Genomic DNA, 23,292 nt, shown 5'->3' with positions numbered 1-23,292 from the left:
GATCCTAATGGTGGGAGGGCAGAAAAACCTGATACTTTACTTACCCTACATGTGGAAACTTTTAATTTTAAAAAGAGGAAATCACTGAGTTTGTTAAACTAATCTACATGCTGTGAAACAGAAAAGTTAATAGGGATTTTTTTTTTTCCCCATTTCAGGCAACTTTATGTGCATTAGTCCAAGAGAAAGAATTTTCTACAATGGTATCGACAACTGAGCTTCAGAAGACAACAGGAACAGTAAGAATCGACACTTAAACTATGGAATCATTGTTGGACGGTTATAATAATATTTTCATATATAGTGCTTCATGTACTTGCTTTGTTGTGGTGGCTTTTCTGTGTTGATATTTCAGAACACCATTGTGATGCAGCCATCCCACACCACACAGGTTCATTGTTGATTCAGGTAGATGAAAAGAGAATTTTGGAAACTTTGGTATCTCTAACATGCCTTTAATGCTGAATCGGAACCAGACACACAGGCAGACCAGCAGGCAGGGAGGCAGCAACTGAGCTCCCTAGCCCCCTGAATTTCCCCTTTATCCCTAGCTTCTCGCCCAGATGTCCATATTTATTTATTTATTTTTTCTCCAAGAACTGGGGTACAGGCCAGAAGCACGGGAGAGTGAGAGGATTCACCAGAGACAGAGTGGGGAACAAAACGGGCAGAACAACTGAAACACGTTGCTGAGGGGAGCAGTGGGTGAGACAGGAGAGGTCTGCCATGCCATGTGGGTATCTCCCTGGCTGGCCGGGAATTAAACCCACACTGCAGAGGCTGCGGACAGCTTCACAGTGCTGCGCTCATCCCGCTGCACCACCTGGGAGGCCCTGTCCATATTTACATATGTACACGCCCATGCTCACTGGCTTCTCCATCCTGTTGTCCCTGATCATGTGTGTGCATTCCCCACACTCACACTCCCAAGCACCTTTTGCAATCACATGATACCATGTGTGGGTAATGAAACCTGGGTAGAAAGCAAGGCCACAGGTGGCGACTGTAGAGGCTGGCAACAGGAGGGGAAAAAGAGCCTGAGTATCCCATGTTCCTTACAATGATATTATGTGGAGGATTTTCTCTCAGTTTTCAGTTTCATAATGTAGCACTTTTCTTTTGGGGTTCTTGCATCTAGGTATATCATTTGGGCATATTGGGTATGAATAATTGCAATTAAATATAGTATTTTATGTGTGAAAAATTTTTAGGGGGATACTCAATTGTGCTCATGACTCAATAAAAGTTAAGTGCCACTGGTTTACCTGCGTTATTTAAAAATACTAAGTACTGGGGACCTCCCTGTAGGGTTAAAGTCTCAGCACTATCAAGCTGTCACCAGCCACTGCGGCATAAGTTCACTCCCCAGCCAGGGAGCTATCCACATGGCGCACCAGACCTCTTATGTCTCGCCCTCTGCTTCCCCTCAGCAGTGTATTTCAGTAGATCTCCCTGTCCTGCTCCCCACTGCATCTCTTGTGAATCCTCTCACCCCTCGCATCTCTGGCCTACACCTTAGTTCTTGTATGCATAAGTAAAAATCTTAAAAAAAAATAAAATAGTAAGTACTAAGAATCAATCCTATCATATATTAGGGATGTGTTTAATTTTTCTACTTTTTGATTAAAAGCTAGAGAGGTCCCTGGTCTCAATTCCAACATGATTGTTCCTCACGCCAACAAGCAAATCCACCTGAGAATTCAACTCAATTCTGACAGTCTTTACCCAAAGATAGCATCAGATTTCATAGGTTAAGGGCTCAGTCTTCCAAAACCACCTTCTACTTCAGCTCCTCATTGCTATTACCTGTGCTTCTGACCACTACCCCCTCCTCGGGGGTGGGGGGGAGCAGCTTACAGAAATCAGGAAACTAGTTTACTCATTAAATCACTGATTTACTATAATTGTTATTTATCACCAACAGCCACATAGAGATATATGGGGTGAGGAGTAGGAAAAGGGCATGGAGCCTCTATGCCTTGCCCAGGTGTGCCATTCTCCCCAGATATACAAATGATCGCAGTTCTCCCAAGCCCTTCTCTTTGGGTTCCTGTGGGTTCTTACCCAGACATGATTGATTAAATCACTGACCTTTAGCAATTGAATGTAACCTCCCACTCCATCACCTCTCACCCCTAAGGAAAGTGAGACAAGACAAGAAGTTCCAACCCTTCAATCACAGCCACCACCCTCACTTGCTGTATATGTAGCTTACTATTCATAGGAGTATTTGTATAAGCAGATAAACCATTATCAGACATTGCTACCTGTAGAGGCAGGAAGGGCACAGTGCAGGATCTTTATGACCTGAGCAGCCGGGTTAAAGGAGAGTCCTAGGAGCCCTCGGTGGCTTTTTTAGGCTTTTACTGAGTTTACCAGGAGCATGGCAGGCATGGGGGCCGGGAGGCTGGCAGTCCTCCCAGCCCCTGGCGAATCTTCACTTTTTTTTTTTTTTTTTTTTTTTTGGTGAAGAGCAACATTGCTCTACGGTTTTGTTTTGTTTTTAAGATTTTATTTATGCACGAGCTGGGGCACAGGTCAGAGGTGCGGGAGGGTGAGAGAATTCACCACAGACAGAGCGGGCAGACGGACCAAAGACACTGCTGAGGGAAGCAGCAGGTGAGGCAGGAGAGGTCTGCCACGCCATGTGGGTTTCTCCCTGGCCGTCCGGGAATCGAACCTGCACTGCAGAGGCTACGGACAGCTTCACAGCATGGCACTCAACCCACTGCGCCACTGGGGAGGCCCTGTTTGTTTTTTTTAAGATTTATTTATACAAGAACCAGATGTGAGGGAGGGTGAGAGGATTCACCAAAGACAGAGTAGGGAACTGACTGAAATACACTGCTGAGGGGAGCAGCGGGCGAGATAGGAGAGGTCTGCCACGCCATGTGGGTATCTACACGGCCTATGGGGATCGAACTGGCACTGCAGAGGCTGCGGACAGCTTCACAGCGCTGCACTCAACCGCCTACGCCACCAGGGAGGCCCGAATCTTCACTCTTTCTGGCCTCTTTGGCAATCTCTCGTGGCTTCTGCTTCTCTGCTGGTTCTGTTTTCTTTCTGGTCTTTCACTCTTCCCGTGGTTCTGCTGTTCCATTCTCTGCCAGCGTCCCCATGCTGCCGCCCTAATAAGCTCACTCAGTCTCTCAGCCCAGGTGTACCCCCTATGTATGCCCACACCCTACTCCAGGTGCCCGCTATCAGGCATGCATTCAGGACCCCAGGGTTCCATCATTAATCCTAATGGCTGGAGGGCAGGAAAACCTGATACTTTACTTACCTTACACTACCTTTTTATTTTAAATAAAATATGGCTTAAGTTTTGGAGCTGAATCAATAATTTTTACTATTTACTTGCCAGTGACATGTCTATAACTTAAGGGAATCTCCATATTAGTTTAAAGCTTAAATAGATGGGGTAAAGTGACATGATTTTACCTGGAAAGAGGTGTTTTTTTTTTTAATAAATTTTATTTTTATATTCCCCATACAATTGCAACCCCCTTATTTTGACCCCAATCCCTCCCCTCCCGCCCTCTACCCCCCATAGAGTGTCTCTGATTCATAGTTTTTTGTTGATTTTGATTTTCACTTTCTTATAGTTATTCATTTTCCTGGTCCCTTATTTAAGTTTTCTAGATTCCTGCTATGAGTGAGACCATCCGGTATTTTTCTTTTTCTTTTTGGCTTATTTCGCTGAGCATGATCCCTTCCAGCGCCATCCATGTTGCTGCAAATTGCATGTGTTTATCTTTTTTGAATGCTGAGTAATATTCCATGGTATATTTGTACCACATCTTCTTGATCCAGTCATCTATTTTTGGGCATTTGGGTTGTTTCCAAAGCTTAGCTATTGTAAATAGTACTGCTATAAACATAGGGGTGCAGGTGCTCAGAAAGACGTGTTTTTCAATAAAATTAGTTTTTGAAGTTGTACTTCTTCTCTGGCTCTATCAATAACAAACTGCAGAACTGGAATTATTGGAAAGCACACATGGCTAGTTAAGATCTGTTTCATTAGAGTGAAAAGAAGGGAAACCCAGAGCCCTGTGCTCTTGCCTCTCATAGAGGACACCCCCACTCTGGGCATCCCAGCATGAAGCTGGCTCTTACTACAGTAGAAGGCAGTTTACCATGTTTCAAATAATTGAATTGGCAAAGTGGTCTTTCTAGAAAAGTGTAAGGGCAGGAAGGACACAGTGCAGGTTTTCTAATCCAGCAGACCCGGTGTAGGGGCAGGATGGGCACGGTGCAGGTTTTCTATGATCCAGCAGACCAGATAAAGGAGGAGTCAGAGGTTTTTTGCAGGCTTTTATTGGGATTACCAGGTACACGGCAGGCAGGGGCGCTGGGCGGCCAGTAGGCTGGCAGGCCTCCCAGCCCCCAGCAGGTCTTCTCTTTCGGCTTCTGTTCATTCTCGGCTTCTCTTTCGGCTTCTGCTGGCGTCCCTGTGACGCCGCCCTTAAAAGCCCAGTCTCATCCCAGTCTCAGCCCAAGTGAATCCCATCTACCTATGCCCACACCTTATTCCAGGTGCCTGCCATCAGGCATGCATTCAGGACCGCAAGGATCCATCATCTATCCTGATGGCAAGAGGGCGGAAAGCCTGACATTTTTCCTTACCGTACATTCCACCCCCTCAGGGTTTTCTGCCATAGTCTTCATATATACAATTTTCTTGGCAAACATAAACAATGCACCCATGGCCCACAAAAGCAAATACATTACAATATAACAACAAAATACAACAGAACACAAATAAGTCCAGGCAGAGCCCCAACCTAGTGGCAAAAGACAATTATGGGTACCAGCAGATGAGCCACCAAATCTGCTGCCGAAGGCACTGCTCATACGAGGGAGGGGAACCACTCATGGCATCTACTATAACACACTAGGAGCCGTCAGGCTTCCTGGCCTTCTCTGGCTGTAGTCTCGGCTACAAGCCACACACCACATCCACCCCCAGGAGGCACTCACTCTGGGATTGGCAATTCTATACTGTTGGGGTTAATCGCCAACCCTCAGGGTTTCTGTCTGCAGTCGCTCCAACATTCGGCTTTCAAAGCCACCCCTGCACTCAGGCCAACCCACTGCACAAGCACATGGGTTGGGGATCCTTGGATCCAAACTCTGCATTCGGCTTGGGCTCCACCCCAAGCCACGTTCCCCACCCGTCCCCCAAGGACGGGTTCCTCAGCTCCTCACCCTCACTCGACAACGAGCAGGGCATCACCCACAGTTGATTTTACGAGACTCACTGGTCTTCCTCAGCTTACACAGTGCTTAACAGCCGCTCAGGGCTTCCCAAACTTAGCATCAGCACCAGCTTTTGCCTTCTCAGTTGGCTTTTCTCCTCTGCCTAGCTGCTGGGCATACACAGGCTGCTTTTGGCCATCAAGGCCCACCAGCCACCCCCAGATTCTCAAAAAAACATAACCTGCCAAGGTCCACCTCCTTCTGTCAGGATTGTCAGTCCAAGTCCATTAGTCCAAGTCTGTTGACCTCTCCCTGCATCAGCACTGGCGAGCTCCGAATCGTGGTTCTCTCTTCCGATGATTCTTGCTGCCTCAGGGGTCTTTGGCTGGTCCTCTCTGGCGTCTCCTCCTCCTCCAGGCGAGGTCTTATCCCATAGCTCCCAGAACTTATCCACCTTCTGTGCTGCCATGACGCCTCCAGCACAGGCACAGGCTCAGTCTGCTATTCCTTAGTCCCTACAGGTCTTTGGAGGGCTCCATACCCGTCTGCATGGATCATCTTGCCAACTTACGCCAATTGTACATGCAGCATGGACACGGTGCAGGTTTTCTATGATCCAGCAGACCAGGTAAAGGCGGAGTCAGAGTCCTCAGTGGTTTTTTGCAGGCTTTTATTGGGATTACCAGGTACACGGCAGGCAGGAGCGTTGGGGGGCCGGTAGGCTGGCAGGCCTCCCAGCCCCCAGCAGGTCTTCACTCTATCTGGGCTCTCTGGCCTTCTCTCTCAGCTTCTGTTCGTTCTCGGCTTCTCTTTTGGCTTCTGCTGGTGTCCCCGTGACGCCGACCTTAAAAGCCCAGTCTCAGCCCAGGTGAATCCCATCTACCTATGCCCACACCCTATTCCAGGTGCCCGCCATCAGGCATGCATTCAGGACCGCAAGGATCCATCATCTATCCTGATGGCGGAAGGGCAGAAAAGCCTGATTTTTTCCTTACCCTACACTGAGTAAAGGAGGATAGGAGAGTCCTGGAGACTTCATTGGCTTTTCAGGCTTTTATTGGGATTTACCAGTGTAGGGTAAAGAAAATGTCAGGCTTTTCTGCCCTCCCGCCATCAGGATAGATGATGGATCCTTATCCTGAATGCATGCCTGATGGCGGGCACCTGGAGTAGGGTGTGGGCATAGGTAGATGGGATTCACCTGGGCTGAGACTGGGCTTTTAAGGGCGGCGTCACGGGGACGCCAGCAGAAGCCGAGAAGCAGCAGAACGAACGCCAGAGAGCCCAGATAGAGTGAAGACTTGCTGGCCTCCCAGCCCCCCAGCCAGCACCCCTGCCTGCCATATGCCTGGTGAACCCCAATAAAAGACCTGCAAAAAACCACTGAGGACTCTGACTCCTCCTTTACCTGGTCTGCATGGGATCAGAAAACCTGCACTGTGCCCTGTTCCTGACTTTACAACCAGGTATACAGCAAGCAAGGGTGCTGGGGGGCCGAGAGGCTGGCAGGCCTTCCAGCCCCCAGCAAGTCTTCACTCTGTCTGGGCTCTCTGGTGATCTCTGCTGCTCTGCTCTCTTGTGGTTCTGCTTCTGCTTCTACTGCTTCTCTTCTCTTGGCTTCTTCTACTTCTGTCTTGGCTTCTTCTCTGGCGTCCCCATGACGCCACCCTTAAAAGCCCAGTCTTAGCCCAGGTGAATCCCATCTACCTATGCCCACCATCAGGCATGCATTCGGGACCACAGGGTTCCGTCATCCGTCCTAATGGCGGAGGGCAGAAAAGCCTGATACTTTTACCTTTCCCTACAAAAAGGTAAACTGTAGGGACAGAAAATAGATGCTATTGGCTGGGGGCTGCGGGGGAATATGTGGGAACGTTATAAAGTGAGGGCACTGCTGTGTGTTGATTTCAGTGATAATCACACAACTGTACACATTCCTTAGCTCTCATCAAACTTCACACTTCAAAAGTGTGAATTTTGCTGTATGTAAAGTATACCTCAATTTAGATAGTGGTTTTCCATGTAAGACTTAATGAGAAGCATTTGAAAATATTTCCGGGGCCTCCCCCGTGGCGCAGCGGGTTGAGCACAGCACTGTGAAGCTGTCCGCAGGCTCTGCAGTGCAGGTTCGATTCCCGGCTGTCCAGGGAGATTCCCACATGGCGCGGCAGACCTCTCCTGTCTTGCCTGCTGCTCCCCTCAGCATTGTCTTGGGTCTGTCTGCCTGTTCTGCTCCCCACTCTGTCTCTGGTGAATCCTCTCACCCTTCTGCACCTCCGTCCTGTACCCCAGCTATTGTATAAATAAAATTTTTTTTAAAAAATCTTTATGAATATTTTTCCTTTGCTGCTTCAACACAGATGATTCATAAGCTGACAGCACGAGCCCTGATCAGAGACTATGAAGAAGGCATTCTCCATGAAGATGAAACAAATCACGAGGTCAGTTCTTTTCATAGCAAAAACATTGCATGTTGTTTTTATTCCTTCTTAAAATTGATTAATCCATAGAAACAATGTGAGGAGAGCTAGATGAAGAAGCAGGCTGTGTCAGTCAGGGGCGCTCATGTCTGTATCTGTGTTTTCTGTGTCTGGGGCACAGGGTGCTCCTTAAATGTTTGTTGAATGAATTAGCAGAAACAGAAATGTGAGTAGCTTCTAGAGAAATCTGTGATAATTTACCCATCAGGGAGATACTATATGTGGGCTCAGAGAACCTTTGCTGGGTATCTGTGATAGACGTGACTTCAGATCTCATATGTTGTAGGCATTTGTATTCCCTGCCACTGCTGAAGAAGCTCAGGTGTAGGACAGGTGGGTGACCTTCCTGAAGAGACACAGCAGAGCCAAAGCCTTGAGGCCCCTGACAGAGGATCCTCACCAAGCCTAGGGTCAGAGGGACATGAGTACTCAGAGCCCTACCAAAAAGAAGGTACCCTGTAGCACGCAGTCATTGACACGATGCTGTGGTAAATGGCCTGTGCTTTCACTCTTCTCCTTCACCACCCTTGGATTAGCTTCTGTCATGTTCTGTTTTGCTTGAGACCCTTTAATCTCCAAGGGCACCAGTACTTGTCACCTCTCACTGCTTCAGGTTCTTCATCATTAAAACATTGCCAAAACCCTTGAAATTTGAGAGTTCTTTGTCAACTATGAAGAGCTATGTACATATGAATTATTCTATCTACAGAGTAGTTTGTCAGTTGGTCCCATTTAGCAAGGAATGTTGAATTTCCTACTCAAGATACTTAAGAGGGCCACCAACGTCAATATTTAGTTTGAAAAACAAAATGATTTTCTTTTTATAAAAATATTTTTTAGATGATTTAACACTTGTTTAATTGGTCACAGTTAGTAAACAGTGAAAAAATAAAGCAGGGCATGACTTCATTTATTTTATTCTCTCCTAGATGAAAAAGCAGATTTTAAAATCTCTGATCATTGAACTCAGTAAAGAAAACTCTCTCATAACACAATTTACAAGCTTTGTGGCTGTTGAGAAAAGGGTATGTATTATTGTCAATTCACTGTTACCTTATTTATATTTACATACTAAGAAAATTACTCTTACCTACACTTGAGACTCATCAAGAGTGGGGTCGAGAGGCTAGTCAGCCATGGCTCTAGCCTCAGCATTAGGACTCAAGGATCTCAAAATGAGTTAAATGTGTTACTGTTTTTAATGTTATAGTTAGTTATTAGCTACATGTGCTTTTTTTAAGAGATGTACAATTTTGTTACATTTTTGGCATTTTGCATCTCTTATTAATCCAAGCCTGGACTTCCTTTGCCCTCGCCAAGGCCCATTCGCCTTCAGAAGTTTAAAAGTAGAACCATAACTGTTTCCTCTCCTCTTACTCTGTGGCCTAGGATACATAATCACATCTTACCCCCAAATACAGCCCAAAACAAACATTCACAAGGCTTTAGAATGTTTAGTAATCAATTAACATGATCTCTGTTTTGTTTTTACCTGTGATTCAATGTAGGATGGCAATGAGTTACTGTCTTCTAATATTCCAAATATTTTGGAACTTATTGCCAAAGAAGATGTAGATCTTCTGCCATACATGAGCTGGCAGGAGGAGGAATCAGATGCCAGCATGTCACAGGTAAATGTTAATTACAAAGTAGATTGATAATATGTTTTTCACATTTTTATGATGTGAAGGAAAACTTTTGCTAAAATAGCACCCTTATAATTTGTATATACAAAAACTGTTGTCTCCCTAATGATGGAAAATATTTGCGCATTTATAAAAATGCTGCTTACACTACTGAGAAAGTCATCATACATAAACGTATCTGTAAAGTGCAAAAAGGGAACTGTGGTTCTGCTTCTTTCATAGACAGTTGAACTGTCATATAGAAACTAAAGTTCTATATAATGATGTAAAATCACTGGCATTTCTTAGTATATAGATACACTTTATCTGTGTATGTTTATACTGTGACCCTCATAGCCAGAAGCAGAATAGAAATTGTGAAACATAATTTAAATAAAAATTGGAAGGCATATTCAACAGTAGAGGAACAAAATAGTGCTAATAGGACTCTTGAGAGTCCAGGTTAGAGATGTGAAATTGCCAAAATTTAGGAATTAGAAACTGAAATTGTGAAACATAATTTAAATAAAAATTGGAAGGCATATTCAACAGTAGAGGAACAAAATAGTGCTAATAGGACTCTTGAGAGTCCAGGTTAGAAATGTGAAATTGCCAAAATTTAGGAATTAGAAACTAGGGAAATAAGTTTGTGAGGAGAGGAATTTCAGAAAATATAAAATATGCAGCTTTCATTTTTTTATCCATTTCAAAGTTATTATGTAGTTAAGAATATAAAACCACATTAGATATTTGCTTTGCTGATAAAATTATGTTTACTATGTTTTGAAATGGTAAATAACAACCACCACAAAATGAAAAAGTGAATGTTTCTTCAAATCCTTCTTGCAGAGTTTTATTGCTGTTTCTTATAGAAAAGAGAGGGGGATAATAACTTCAGGAAATTGTATTTCCATTCCCTTTCTGGGATCACTTCCCTAGTCACCTAGCTCCTGTTGGATAGAAGAGAAATCATAGCTGCCATTGAACTACTGTGGCCAAGCTGGGAGAGTGACTCTGGTGTAATGAGGCATCCCTCATCCCCTCTTCTAGAATGATCCAAGGCATAAAAGAGCCAGAACTATATTGAAAAGTTAACAGTAAGGAAATATTTGAATGATGTTTCCAAAAATACAGAGATTTAGGCATATGATAAAATCTAAAGACAATGACGAAGTAGGTGAAAAAATATTTGCAACAGAGACAGATTGATTTTCTTTAATAGTTCAAGAACTCCTATGAATTTAAAAATAAAAAGACTGTTAATCCAAGTGAAGAATGGACAGAGGTTTAAATCATAAGTAAGAAAATAATATGGCTTTTTAACGTAGAAAAAGGTGTTCAACCTCATTGTTGCTAAGAGAAATGCAAATTAAAACTACAGTGAGGGGCCTCCCTGGTGGCACACGGGCTTGAGCGCAGCACTGTGAAGCTGTTCGCACGCAGCCTTTGCAGCGCGAGCCTTTGCAGCGTGAGTTCAATCCCCAGCTATGAAGCTACCCACATGGTGCAGCAGACCTCTCCTGACTCACCCGCTGCTCCCCTCAGCAGTGTACTTCAGTCTATCTGCCTGTTCTGTTCCCCGCTCTGTCTCTGGTGAATCCTCTCACCTCCCACACCTCTGGCCTCTACCCCAGTTCTTGTATGCATAAATAAATAAATATTTTTTTAAAAATCATTAAAAAAAAACCCTACAGTGAGTAGGACGGGTAGGCCCAAGAATGAACAAACAAAAACAAGCCCTTAGTCTCTGACAACAAAATGGTGGTTACCAGAGGGAGAAAAGGCAGAGGGAGGAAAAAAGTATGGACATTTGGTGGTGAGCATGGTGTGATTTGTACAGCTGCTAAGGTGAGAAACTATACACACCTGAGATCTATACAGTATTGTAAATTAGTTACCTCAGTTAAAAAAAGAAACCAGCTGGAATCACACTCACACACACTCACAACTGCAGTGAGACTATCTTTTTATCTGTCAGATTATCAAAAATCATAAGATGTAGATAATTGAAAGTAAATAAAATAGTGGTTGAGAATACGGAGGCTGCAGACTGCATGGGTTCCCATCCCACTCCCCACTTTAACTGGCCGTGGCAGTGTGTTGACACCATTGTCGTGGGACCAGTCATTTTGGGACTTCAAGATCCCTTCAAGATTCAGGGACTCTGGCTTAAGGAATGTTAAAGGAAAGGAAGAGGACCCTCTGCTCTGTTACTCCCACAACAGGGCTGTTTGAATACTATGTTTTAGGGAACAATCTCTAATTTAACAATTTATAATCAACTGTTGTCCTTGAAACAAAACAGCCTTATTGTCAAAATGTATTTCATGTTTGTATCCAACATTCACATAAGCTCTGAAAAGATATATGCCAAACAGATTGAGATTCTGTGATTTTTATTTTCTTCCTTGTGCATTCTATGTTTTCTAATTTTCTTATTGTGTATGTGTATTGTTTATAAAATGTTTAAATTTATTCTAAATTAATTTGGATTTTACTGTAGTGTGATAATTATGTCATACCCTTTTTACAAATACTTTGAATTTTAATACTTCCAAATCCTTACCTGTAAGATGAAAGATTACACAATCACACATTAAATGAATGACTTCATAGTTTATTTTAGCTACAATAAATTTGCTGAATGAATCATCTACTTTAGCAGAAATATTAGTCTCTGTTACTTTCCCTTAGGATTTATTTTGCTTACCAAAATGTGACAAGTAAAGAACTACATTTGGAATTACAGTTGATCCTTGAACAGCAAAGGCATTTAGGGGCACCTCCCTGACCCCCAATGAAGTTGAAAATCTGAATATAACTATGATTTCCCTAAAACTAACTTGCTAATGACCTGCAGTTGCCTGGAAACCTTGTGGAGAACATAAACAGTTGATTAATACATATTTTGTATGTTAAATGAATACTATATTGTATTCTTATAATAAAGTAAGCTAGAGGGACTCCCCTGTGGCGCAGTGGGTTGAGCGCAGCGCTATGTAGCTGTCCACAGCCTCTGCAGCACTGGTTTGATTCCGGCTGGCCAGGGAGCAACCCACATGGTGCTGCAGACCTCTCCTGCCTTGCCCGCTGCTCCCTTCAGCAGTGTCCTTGGTCTGTCTGCCTGTTCTGCTCCCCACTCTGTCTCTGGTGAATTCTCTCACCCTCCTGCACCTCTGGCCTGTACCCCAGTTCTTGTATAAATGAATAAATCTTTAAAAAATAATAATAATAAATAAAGTAAGTAAGTTAGAGAAAAGGAAATGTTATTAAGAAAATCATAAGGAGGGCCTCCCTGGTGGTGCAGCGGTTGAGCGCTGGGTTGTGAGGCTGCCCGCGGCCTCTGCAGCGCCGGTTCGATCCCCGGCTGCTCCCCGGCCACCGGAGGAGGGTCCCACATGGCGCGCAGACCTCTCCTGCCGCCCGCTGCTCCCCTCAGCAGTGTACTTCGGTCCTTCTGCCTGCTCTGCTCCCCGCTCTGGCTCTGGTGAATTCTCTCACCCTCCCGCGCTTCTGACTGTACCCAGTGCATGTATAAACAAAACAAACAAACAAACAAATAAATAAATAAAACATGCCTCTATAAATAAAAAAAAAAAAAAAGAAAATCATAAGGAAGAGACGGTATTTACATGCTGTGCTATATGTATCAAATCCTAAGTTTACATTATATGTTTACAAGAAAATCTACATGCAAGTGGACCCATGTTCTTCAAACCTGTGTTGTTCAAGGGTCACTGTGCTTTGATTCAAGACAGTCACAGTTTTCTTATTACCTGAGACCATCACTGGTGTTCAGCATCTTTTCTGCTATAATCATAATGATGGATGGTGTTCACATGCTCAGCACCCACTATTTGCAGCCCTAGCTCTGGGAACAACTCTCCAAGCATTCACACTGGTCAACTCCTTTCCCTTCAACTCATGAAAGCATAGTGAAAATAATTAAGAGGCAAAGGTTTTATAAAACTAGTTTCTGGGGCCTCCCCAGTGGTACAGCGGCGGTTGAGCGCTGGGTTGCGAAGCTGCCCGCAGCCTCTGCAACGCCGGTTAGATCCCTGGCCACCGGGTGAGGGTCCAACATGGCGCGCAGACCTTTCCTGCCACCCGCTGTTCCCCTCAGCAGTGTACTTCATCAGTCTGCCTGCTCTGCTCTGCGCTCCACTCTGGCTCTGGTGAATTCTCTTACTCTCCCGCGCTTCTGACTGTACCTAGTGCTTGTATAAATAAATAAAATCTTTAAAAAAAAGTGCTGAAAGAAAAAAAAATAATAAAAATACTAGCTTCTGATCTAATTTTTAAAGTAAATTATTTTTAAAATCTAATATTTTGTTATTTGAAACAAATTAAGTTCTTTTTTTTTTAAAGATTTATTTATTTATTCATGCATATAAGAACCAGGGTACAGGCCAGATGCATGGGAGGGTGAGAGGATTCACCAGAGACAGAGCGGGGAGCAGAACAGGCAGATCTACTGAAGTACACTGCTGAGGGGAGCAGCAGGGGAGGCAGGAGAGGTCTGCCACCCCATGTGGGAATCTCCCTGACTGGCAGGGATCGAACCCATGCTGCAGAGGCTGCGGGCAGCTTCACAGCACTGTGCTGCACTCAACTGCCTGCACCACCAGGGAAGAACCTGAAACAAATTAAGTTCTATGACTGAGATTAGAACCCTTCCTGCACTCTATTTCAGCCTTTCTCTTTTCTGAGAGCCTGTACTGTCCCCCAGTAGATGTTGATGTAAAACATAATTAGAGATCATGAAGTTGAAGGGAAAAAGAAGGAAGGTAATTTTGGTAAATAGAAGAGTCATGCTAGGAAGTGTGAGGTTTTTTTGTTTGTTTATTTAATAAAATTCTTTCTTGGATAATCACACGGTTCAAAATCAAACTGTACAAAGAATGAGACAGTGACTCCTCCCCAGCCTACTTATTCAGTTAGTTCCCCTCCCTAAATGCATCCAGTCTCATGGGTTCCTTGAGATGTCTTTCCAGAAATAGCATGTGTTTCAATTAACTAAAACTGCATTTCCCACTGTCTGCAAATATATACTAGACACACTGTACACTCTACACACTGTTCTCTACACTGCTTTTCTTTATATTTTGGAAATGTATTAAAGAAAAGCTTCTTTATTTTTATGACTGAATAGCATTATATCATTTAAATACTAGAATTTATTAAGCCAAGTCTTTTATTGATGGATAATAAGTTTATTTCTGTCTGTAACAAATAGTGCTACAGTGTATAACCTGTACATGTGTTATTTCCCATGGATAGCAGTATATTTGTAAGATATATTTCTAGAAGTAGACTAACAGGATATGTACATTTTAAATTTTATTTTTTTTTTTAAATAATAATAATCCTTTTTTTTTTTTTTTTAAAGATTATTCATTTATTTATTTATACAAGCACTGGGTACAGTCAGAAGCGCGGGAGGGTGAGAGAATTCACCAGAGCCAGAGCAGGGAGCAGAGCAGGCAGAAGGACCGAAGCACACTGCTGAGGGGAGCAGCGGGCGGCAGGAGAGGTCTGCGCGCCATGTGGGACCCTCCTCCGGTGGCCGGGGAGCAGCTGGGGATTGAACCGGCGCTGCAGAGGCTGCGGGCAGCTTCGCAACCCAGCGCTCAACCGCTGCGCCACCAGGGAGGCCCACATTTTAAATTTTAAATAGTTTGCTACTGACCATGATGGAATAACATCATGCATTTGGGAACTGGATTTATTCTTCCACCTTAAACAACTGAAAAATAGATAACAAAAAAATGTTTCATAGAAAAAATATGTAAAAGAATGATTCTCAGTCATTGGATGACAGTGCAAAATAGCAATCCCTTGAAGAAGAAAACAACTGAGTGAGTATTACGTTGTTCTAGCTTACTGCTGGAAGTTTCCAAACAATAGCTCAAGGATGGTAGACCCAAAGAAACCCTGATGATATCTCTGAGTTAAGGAGGTGGGAGTCCTTCCTGGACTTTGTCTACATACTGACAGGTATGTGTGTGAGAAAAATAACCTGAGACCAGAGAAAATATCACCAGAAAGGATTGGGTGGAAAAATCCCTGAAACTCACAAAGGTCAGAAATAGTTTGCATTTCCACAGCTTGAGTGGAAATATGTGCTAATAGATGGGGTATGATAGAGTGCCCAGAAGCCTGTTGCTCCAGACTAAGTGCTATACTAAAAGATCTTGACTAAGCTATTGTCATCCCACTTAACAAATCTAAAATGCAAGACTCAAATGGCCCAAATTATTTACTAATAACTGAACTATGTCCCAGAACAAACCTCCAAACTATGTACAGGAACTTTAAAAAAAAATTTTACAAGTAGGGGCCTCCCTGGTGGCGCAGGGATTAAAGTCTCAGCACTATCAAGCTATCTCCAGCCACTACAGCCTGAGTTCAATCCCTGGCCAGGGACCTAACCCACAAGGTGCAGCAGACCTCATCCGTCTCACCCGCTGCTCCCCTCAGCAGTATATTTCAGTAGACCTGCCTGTTCTGTTCCCTACTCTGTCTCTGGTAAATCCTCTCAGCCCCCACACCACTGGCCTAGAACCCAGTTCTTGTATGCATAAATAAATAAATCTTTTAAAAAAATTTACAACTATGTAAAATTGATATATCTAGCTTTTCATTTAAAGCTTACCATGCAGGCAAATAATAGGAACATGAACCTAGTAAGTAGGAAAACCAGTCAATAAAAGCAGACCTGGAAATTAAGATATAATGGAAGTAGTGGATAAAGATATTTAATCAGTTATTATAAGTATATCCTGTATGTTCAAGAAGGTAGAGGTATTATTGGGCATGTTAACTAGAGAGATGAAGATACAAAAACAGACAACCAAAAGATTGGTTGTCTGAAGATGAAAAATACAATGTCTGAAATGAAAATCCATGGCTGTAACTCACAGCTGATTAGGCCTCAAAAAAAAAAAAAAAAAAGGCAATCATAGACAACAAAATTGGCAGATCAGCTATACTTTCATTGTGAGACCCAATTGTATCACCCTGAATCCAAGACTAACAACTTTCTATATATAACTTCTGGAGAACCAGCTTCTCAGCAAGGGAAATAGTGGAAGATGCAAGACAGGTTGAGTCTTATAATTTGCTGATTTGTACATGTGTGAACAATGTCTAACTTCCCATCCTCATTTAAATAGAGTTCTATATATAAATGTACCCAGACACTGAAGAACAAATAAAAAAATCTTAAAGCAACTAGAAATTATCCAAAGTGAAATATAAAGGGGAAAAGTTTATACAGAGAATCAGTGAACTGTGGACAACATTGTGAAACTTGTTTGTCAAGCAATTACAAGTCCCAGGAGGAGGACAGCCAAAAAAATTTGCGGCAGATATCTGTCTTACCACCAAGACCATCATTGCACAGGCAGAGTCAATATTCTCTAACTACTTTGGAACTCTGGAATTTTTTGAAGACTTGTATCATCCAAGAGAAATTTAGGATATGGGCCTCCCTGGTGGCACCACGGGTTGAACGTAGCGCTGTGAAGCTGTCCGCAGCCGCTGCAGTGCAGTTTCCATTCCTGGCCAGCTGGGGAGATAATGCACATGGTGCGGCAGACCTCTCCTGTCTCACCTGCTGCTCCCCTCAGCAGTGCTTTTGGTCTGTCTACCCATTCTGCTCCCTGCTCTGTCTCTGGTGAATTCTCTCACCCTTCTGCACCTCTGGCCTGTACCCCAGCTCTTGTATTAATAAATAAATCTTTTTAAAAATTTAAAAAAAAAAGAAATCTAGGATAATAAGCTGCACTTAATTTCAGTCCATCTCAGCTCTTAGCACTGTTACCCACTTCCCAGTGGCAGCTCTATGGCAGATAGCTATTTCTGGAGAAGCTTGTGCACAGATTGAGGGAGTAAGGGTTAGTAAAAAGGACTCCATCCTCCAAATATTGAGAGGCCTGTGCTCTGATCACTGATTATTGTTTCTTCTCACTGCAGTGTAGACAAAGAGATGGGCAGCCATTGTTGTTGCACCTTTCCTCATTGTTTCAGCTCCTCTATGGATAAAGTGAATTACAGGTCCAAGTGCACCAACATTTTTTACTTTTCTCCTTTTGGAAGCAAGACTTGAAGATACTGAAAGCAACTACATATACAGGAAAAATTATCAACTGACTGCACAGAAACAAGAAAAGGCTCAGAAGAGATCTAAGAAGATTTTAAGTTTGTGCTTCAGACAGATCTTTGGCAGAGATAAGATACAGATCCTGGGGAAGGGGCAGAATCTCATTTCCAGAGTGATTTTTAGATTCAAATGTCCACTGTTCAACAAAAACTCACAAAGTGTATGCAGGAACAGGAAAAGCCAAGTTAACAGGAACCTGTTCCTAATATAGAACTAGCAGCAGATATATTATATGAAACAACTATATACAAGATACTCAAATGTGTCCAAAAAAAGTGAACAAATGAAAATATCAATGAAGAGAAAAAAATTAAGAACAAAGAATTCTGGAACTGAAAAATACAATAACTGAAAGAAAAGTTCTCTAGAGAAATTCAAATGCAGATTTCAGCAAACAGAAGAATCACTGAATTGGAAAGTAGGATAGTAGAAATTATAGAGACCAAAGAACATAAACATAAAAGACAGAATAAAAGCAAACAGGGAGTCTAAGGGACCTGTGGGACACCATCAACAGGAACAACATATGGATTATGACTGTCTCAAGGGGAGATAAGAGAGGAAAAGGGGCAGAAAGAACATAAAATAATAGCTGAAAACATACCAAATTGATAAAAGACATGAATATAAACACTCAGGAAGCTTAGCAATTAGGCAAGAGAAAGTCAAATTAGGAAAGAAGCAGTAAAGCTATCATTATTTGCAAATGATATAATAATATATAGGGAACACTAAAAAATCCTTGGAAAATTTCAAACAATAAACCAGTTCGGTAAAGTGGCAGGTTACAAAGTCAGTGCACAAAGATCAGTTGCCTTTTTATATGCATCATCCTGAAAGGAAAAAATTAAGAAAACCATACTATTTGCAGTCATACCAAAAAATAAATAAATACCTAGGTTTAACCCAAACAAAGAAGGTGAAAGACCTATACATGAAATTTATAAAACATTGTTAAAATAAACAGAAGACACAAATAAATGAAATGATATTCACTGCTCATGGACTGGAAAAATCAACATCATCCAATTGGCCACTGTGCCCAAAGCAATTTATAGATTCAATGCAATTCCAATAAAAATTTCAATGGCATTCTTCAAAGAAATGGAACAAATATTCTTTTGAGAACAAAACCCTGCATAGCCAAAGCTCTCCTGACTAAAAGGAGAAGAATGGGGGTATTCAACTTCCAGACTTCAAACTATACTACAAAACCATAATAATAAAAACAGTATGGTACTGGAACAAAAACAGGTACACAGACCAATGGAATAAAATTGAAGGTCCAGAAATAAAACCACACATTGTGGTTTTATGACAAAGGAGCAAAGAATATACACTGGAACAAGTAAAATCTCTTCAACAGATGATGGTGGGACAATTGGACTGCCACATGCAAAAGAATGAAACTAGATTACTATATCACACCATGCCCAAAAATCAACTCAAGATAGATAAAAGGCGTGGTGTAAGAACTGAAACCATAAAATGTATAGAAGAAAATATAGGCAAAACACTCCATGACATAAGCTTCAGAAACACCTTTGAGAACTTGTCTTCACAAGCAGGGAAACAAAGGAGAAGATAAACAACTGGACTACATCAAACTAAAAAGCCACTGTACAGCAAGAGAGACAGCAGCCAAAATGTATTTGCACACCAATAAGGAACTGAAATCAAATATCTACAAAGAGCTCACATGACTCAACAAAAACAAAGCAAACAACCCAGTAAAAAAAAATGGGCAGGAAAGCTAAATAGACACTTCTCCAAAGAAGAAGTACAAGTGACCAACCAAAGGCATATGAAGAAAATATTAGTATATTTCAAAACCACAATGGGATACCACCTCACACCTGTGAGAATGGCCCATATTAAAATACCCCCAAAACTAGTGCTGGTGAGGATGTGGTAAAAAAAAAAAAAAAAGGAACCCTCTTACACTGTTGGTAGGAATGTAAACTGGTTCAGCCATTAGGGAAAGCTGTGTGATGGTTCCTCAAAACACTAAAAATTAATTTACCAAGCAACCCAGCTATTCCACTCCTAGGAATCTCCCTAAAGGCCACAGAAACACTATTTTGAAAGGAAACCTGCCCTCCATGTTTATTAAAGCACTATTTACAATAGCCAAGATATGGAAACAACCGAAATGCCCCAGAACAGATGAGTGGATCAAGAAGATGTGCTATATATACACATGAATACTAAACTACTTACTGATCAGAAGGGAAAAGATAAATACAGGTTTCATTTATATGTGAACTCTAGAAAAACCAAAGGGTTAGACAAAGACCTTGAAATATGAGGCATACAGGAGGAGAGGGAAAAGGGGGTGGGTAAAAATTGGGGGAGACGGGAAGAGCACAAGGGACTATAGTGATGGACTAGGTATGCTTTGGTGGTGGGTGAACTACAGTGACCACACCTGAGGGGAGAAATCATATATTGTCCTACAATTAACAATGATGTAAGAAAAAAGTATGACATTAAAGCATACACACACATTCAGGAAGTTTAATGAACTCCAAGTAGGAGGAATTCAAAGAGACTCATTCTGTGATGCATAATTAAACTTTCAAATGACAAAGATACATGTTTAAAAGCCGCAAGAGAAAAGTGAAACATCACATACAAATGATCCCAATAAAATTTTCTACAAATTTCTCATCAGAAATTTTGCAGGCCAGAAGACAATAGACTGATATATCCAAAGTGCTAAAAGACAAAAAAAAAAGTTTGAATAATCCTGTATCTGGTAAAACTGTCCTTCAAAAGTAAGGAAGAAATTAAGACACACTCAGATAAATAAAATCAGTGAGGGAGTTTGTGATCACTAGACCTTGCTCAATACTGCAAAGTGATATGAAAAAAGACTAGACATTAACTCAAAGCCATGTGGAGAAATAAAGATCTCAAAAAAGATAAATAGGCAATTATAAAAACTATGGTTTGTAACAATTGTTTGTAACTGTACCTTTTTATTTTCTACAACATTAAAAAAATACTCTAAAGACTATTCTTACTGTAGTAATATTGTATTGTTATAACTTTGGTTTGTAATTACAGACCTCATCTCTAGTATTATTACTGTATGTTTTGGGGCACGTGAAGCACACAGTATGTAATGATATAATTTTGTATCGTGAGGAGTATCAGGTTTACATGATTAAAAATGTAAATAATATAAAGGTCTATTACACAAAAATAAAATTAACTAACAAAACGAAAACCTCTCGGCCACCTGATAAATAGCACCTATTAAAAACCTGAAGTTAATATCTATTTAATGGTGAAATATTTTTCTCCTAAAGTTGAGAATAAAGGCAAGGATGTCACCATTTCTCTTCAACATTGTACAGAAGGCTTTAGCTGGTACATAAGGCAAGAAAAGATATTTAAAACATACATATTAGAAAGGAAGAAATAAGGCTTTCTTTATTCATAAATAACCTGATTGTCTCTGTAGAAAAATTAAAGATAAAAGGACCACTAGAACAAATAAGTGAATTTCTAAGTTTGCAGGATATAGGGTTAATGTAAGAAATCAATTGTATTTCTATATACTAACAAGAAATTATCACAAATTAAAAAAGCAATACCACTTACAATAACATAAAACATATGGACTAAATAGAATCAATTTTGCAAAAATATATGCACTACAAGTTAAAAAATAGCACTGAGAAAATTGCCACTGAAGACTAAAATAAATGTTCTTAGATTGGACAATTCAAAATTGTTAGGATATTGGTTCTTCTCAAATCAATCTACCCATACAGTTCAATCAAAAGGTCAAAGTCCCGGACCTCCCCTGTGGCGCAGCGGTTGAGCGCTGGGTTGCGAAGCTGCCCGCAGCCTCTGCGGCGCCGGTTCAATCCCCAGCTGCTCCCTGGCCACCAGAGGAGGGTCCCACATGGCGTGCAGACCTCTCCTGCCGCCCGCTGCTCCCCTCAGCAGTATACTTCGGTCCTTCTGTCTGCTCTGCTCCCCACTCTGGCTCTGGTGAATTCTCTCACCCTCCCGCGCTTCTGACTGTACACAGTGCTTGTATAAACAAAACAAACAAATAAATAAAACATGACTCTATAAAACTAAAAAAAAGTCAAAGTTCCACAAGTTTGGTTTTGTTTTAGAAATGGACACACTGATTCTAACTTTCATATGTAAATATTAAGAATCTTAGCCAAAATAAATGAAAAGTAAGAAAAGGACGGAGGCCATGTACGATCTGATTTCAAGACTCAAAAGGCATAACAGGAAAGTGTGGCATTGCTGTAAAATGTATATAATAGACAATTGGAACAGAATAAAGTCCAGAATCATAACCATGTATATATAGAATCAGCTGATTTTCTACTTTGGTGGCAAAGCAATATAAGGGAGAAATGATCATCTTTTCAACAAATGTTTCTGGAACAATTGCATGTGTATGTATTTGTACTTATGATATTTCAAGAAATTCTACCCTCCTTAGTCCCCACCATATAACCATATACAAAGATTGATTCAAAAATGGATTATAAACTTGAATGTAACAACTGAAGCTGGACTGCTTGGAAGAAACAGAGAATCTTAGTGAATTAGATTTGAACAATGATTTCTTAAATTAAAAAAAACTAAGAGAGAATAATTGATGAGTTGGACTGCATTAATATAAAAATCGTTTGCTCTAAAGAAGACACTGTTAAGAAAATGAAAGGGAGAATAGAGACTGGGAGAAAATATTTGCAAATACTTACCAAAATTAGGTAAGTATACTGACAAATACTTACCTAAATTAGGGCCTGCTTGGTGGCGCAAGGGGTTCTGTCCTCAGCCACCACAGCACGAGTTCAGTTTGATTCCCTGCCCTCCAGGGAGCTGCCCACATGGTGCAGCAGACCTCTCCTGACTCGCCTGCTGCTCCTCTCAGCAGTGTATTTCAGTCAGTCTGCCTGTTCTGTTCCCTACTTTGTCTCTGGTGAATCCTCTCACCCCCCCATACCTCTGACCTGTACTCCAGTTCTTGTATGCAAAAATAAATAAATCTTTAAAAAAAATACTTACCTAAAATATATAAAGAATCTTACAATTCAATGTAAGGAAGCAATCCAGTAAAATAATGAGTCTTGAACAGCCACTTTACCTAAGAAGATAAGTAGATACAAACAAACATATGAAAAGATGCTCAACATTTTACTAGTCACATGAGGAAATGCAAATTGGAACCATAGTGACATACCTCTACATACCCACCAGAATGGCCTAAATTTAGGGACTGATCATAGTAGTTACAACCATGATGTTGAGCAACTTTATTTATTTATTTATTTTAGGATTTATTTATTTATTTATACAAGCACTGGGTATAGTCAGAAGCGCGGGAGGTGAGAGAATTCACCAGAGCCAGAGCGGGGAGCAGAACAGGCAGAAGGACTGAAGTACACTGCTGAGGGGAGCAGCGGGCAGCAGGAAAGGTCTGTGCGCCATGTGGGACCCTCCCTGGCAGCTGGGGATCAAACCAGCGCTGCAGAGGCTGCAGGCAGCTTTGCAGCCCACCTGTTGAGCAACTTTAACTCTTAACTCTTAATGTGCTGCTGGTTGGAATATAAAATGGTCTGACCTTTTAGAAAACTCTGACAGTTTCTTAAAAGCTAGACATACACCTACCATTTGTTCAAGTCAAATGAGATGAAGGTGCATGTTCACATAGAGTTGTGCGTAAGTGTTCAATGTGGCTTTATCTGTAGAAACTGGAAGGTGCAAACAACCAGTAGCAGATTAATGAATAAACAAATTGTGATATAGCCACACAATGAAATATTACTCAGCAGAACAAAGG

General features: G+C 41.5%; 1 protein-coding gene across 4 annotated transcripts in view; it reads left to right on the top strand.

Annotated features, from left to right (window-relative positions):
- PARP4 (poly(ADP-ribose) polymerase family member 4) overlaps positions 1–23,292 on the top strand; it is a 131,290-nt gene that overhangs the window by 91,898 nt on the left and 16,100 nt on the right. For all 4 annotated transcript variants that reach the window (XM_054687728.1, XM_054687726.1, XM_054687727.1 and 1 more), the window contains 4 exons: positions 159–239; positions 7,560–7,640; positions 8,609–8,704; positions 9,188–9,310. In XM_054687728.1, the coding sequence (XP_054543703.1) occupies positions 159–239; positions 7,560–7,640; positions 8,609–8,704; positions 9,188–9,310 (381 nt within the window). The remainder of the gene's footprint in view (positions 1–158; positions 240–7,559; positions 7,641–8,608; positions 8,705–9,187; positions 9,311–23,292) is intronic.

The sequence above is a fragment of the Talpa occidentalis genome, unplaced genomic scaffold (genome assembly GCF_014898055.3).
Source record: "Talpa occidentalis isolate TD23 unplaced genomic scaffold, MPIMG_talOcc4v2.1 talOcc4.5, whole genome shotgun sequence".
NCBI lineage: Eukaryota > Metazoa > Chordata > Mammalia > Eulipotyphla > Talpidae > Talpa > Talpa occidentalis.
The sequence above is the reverse complement of the archived record's forward strand: the minus strand, read 5'-3'. Positions and strand labels throughout refer to the sequence as shown.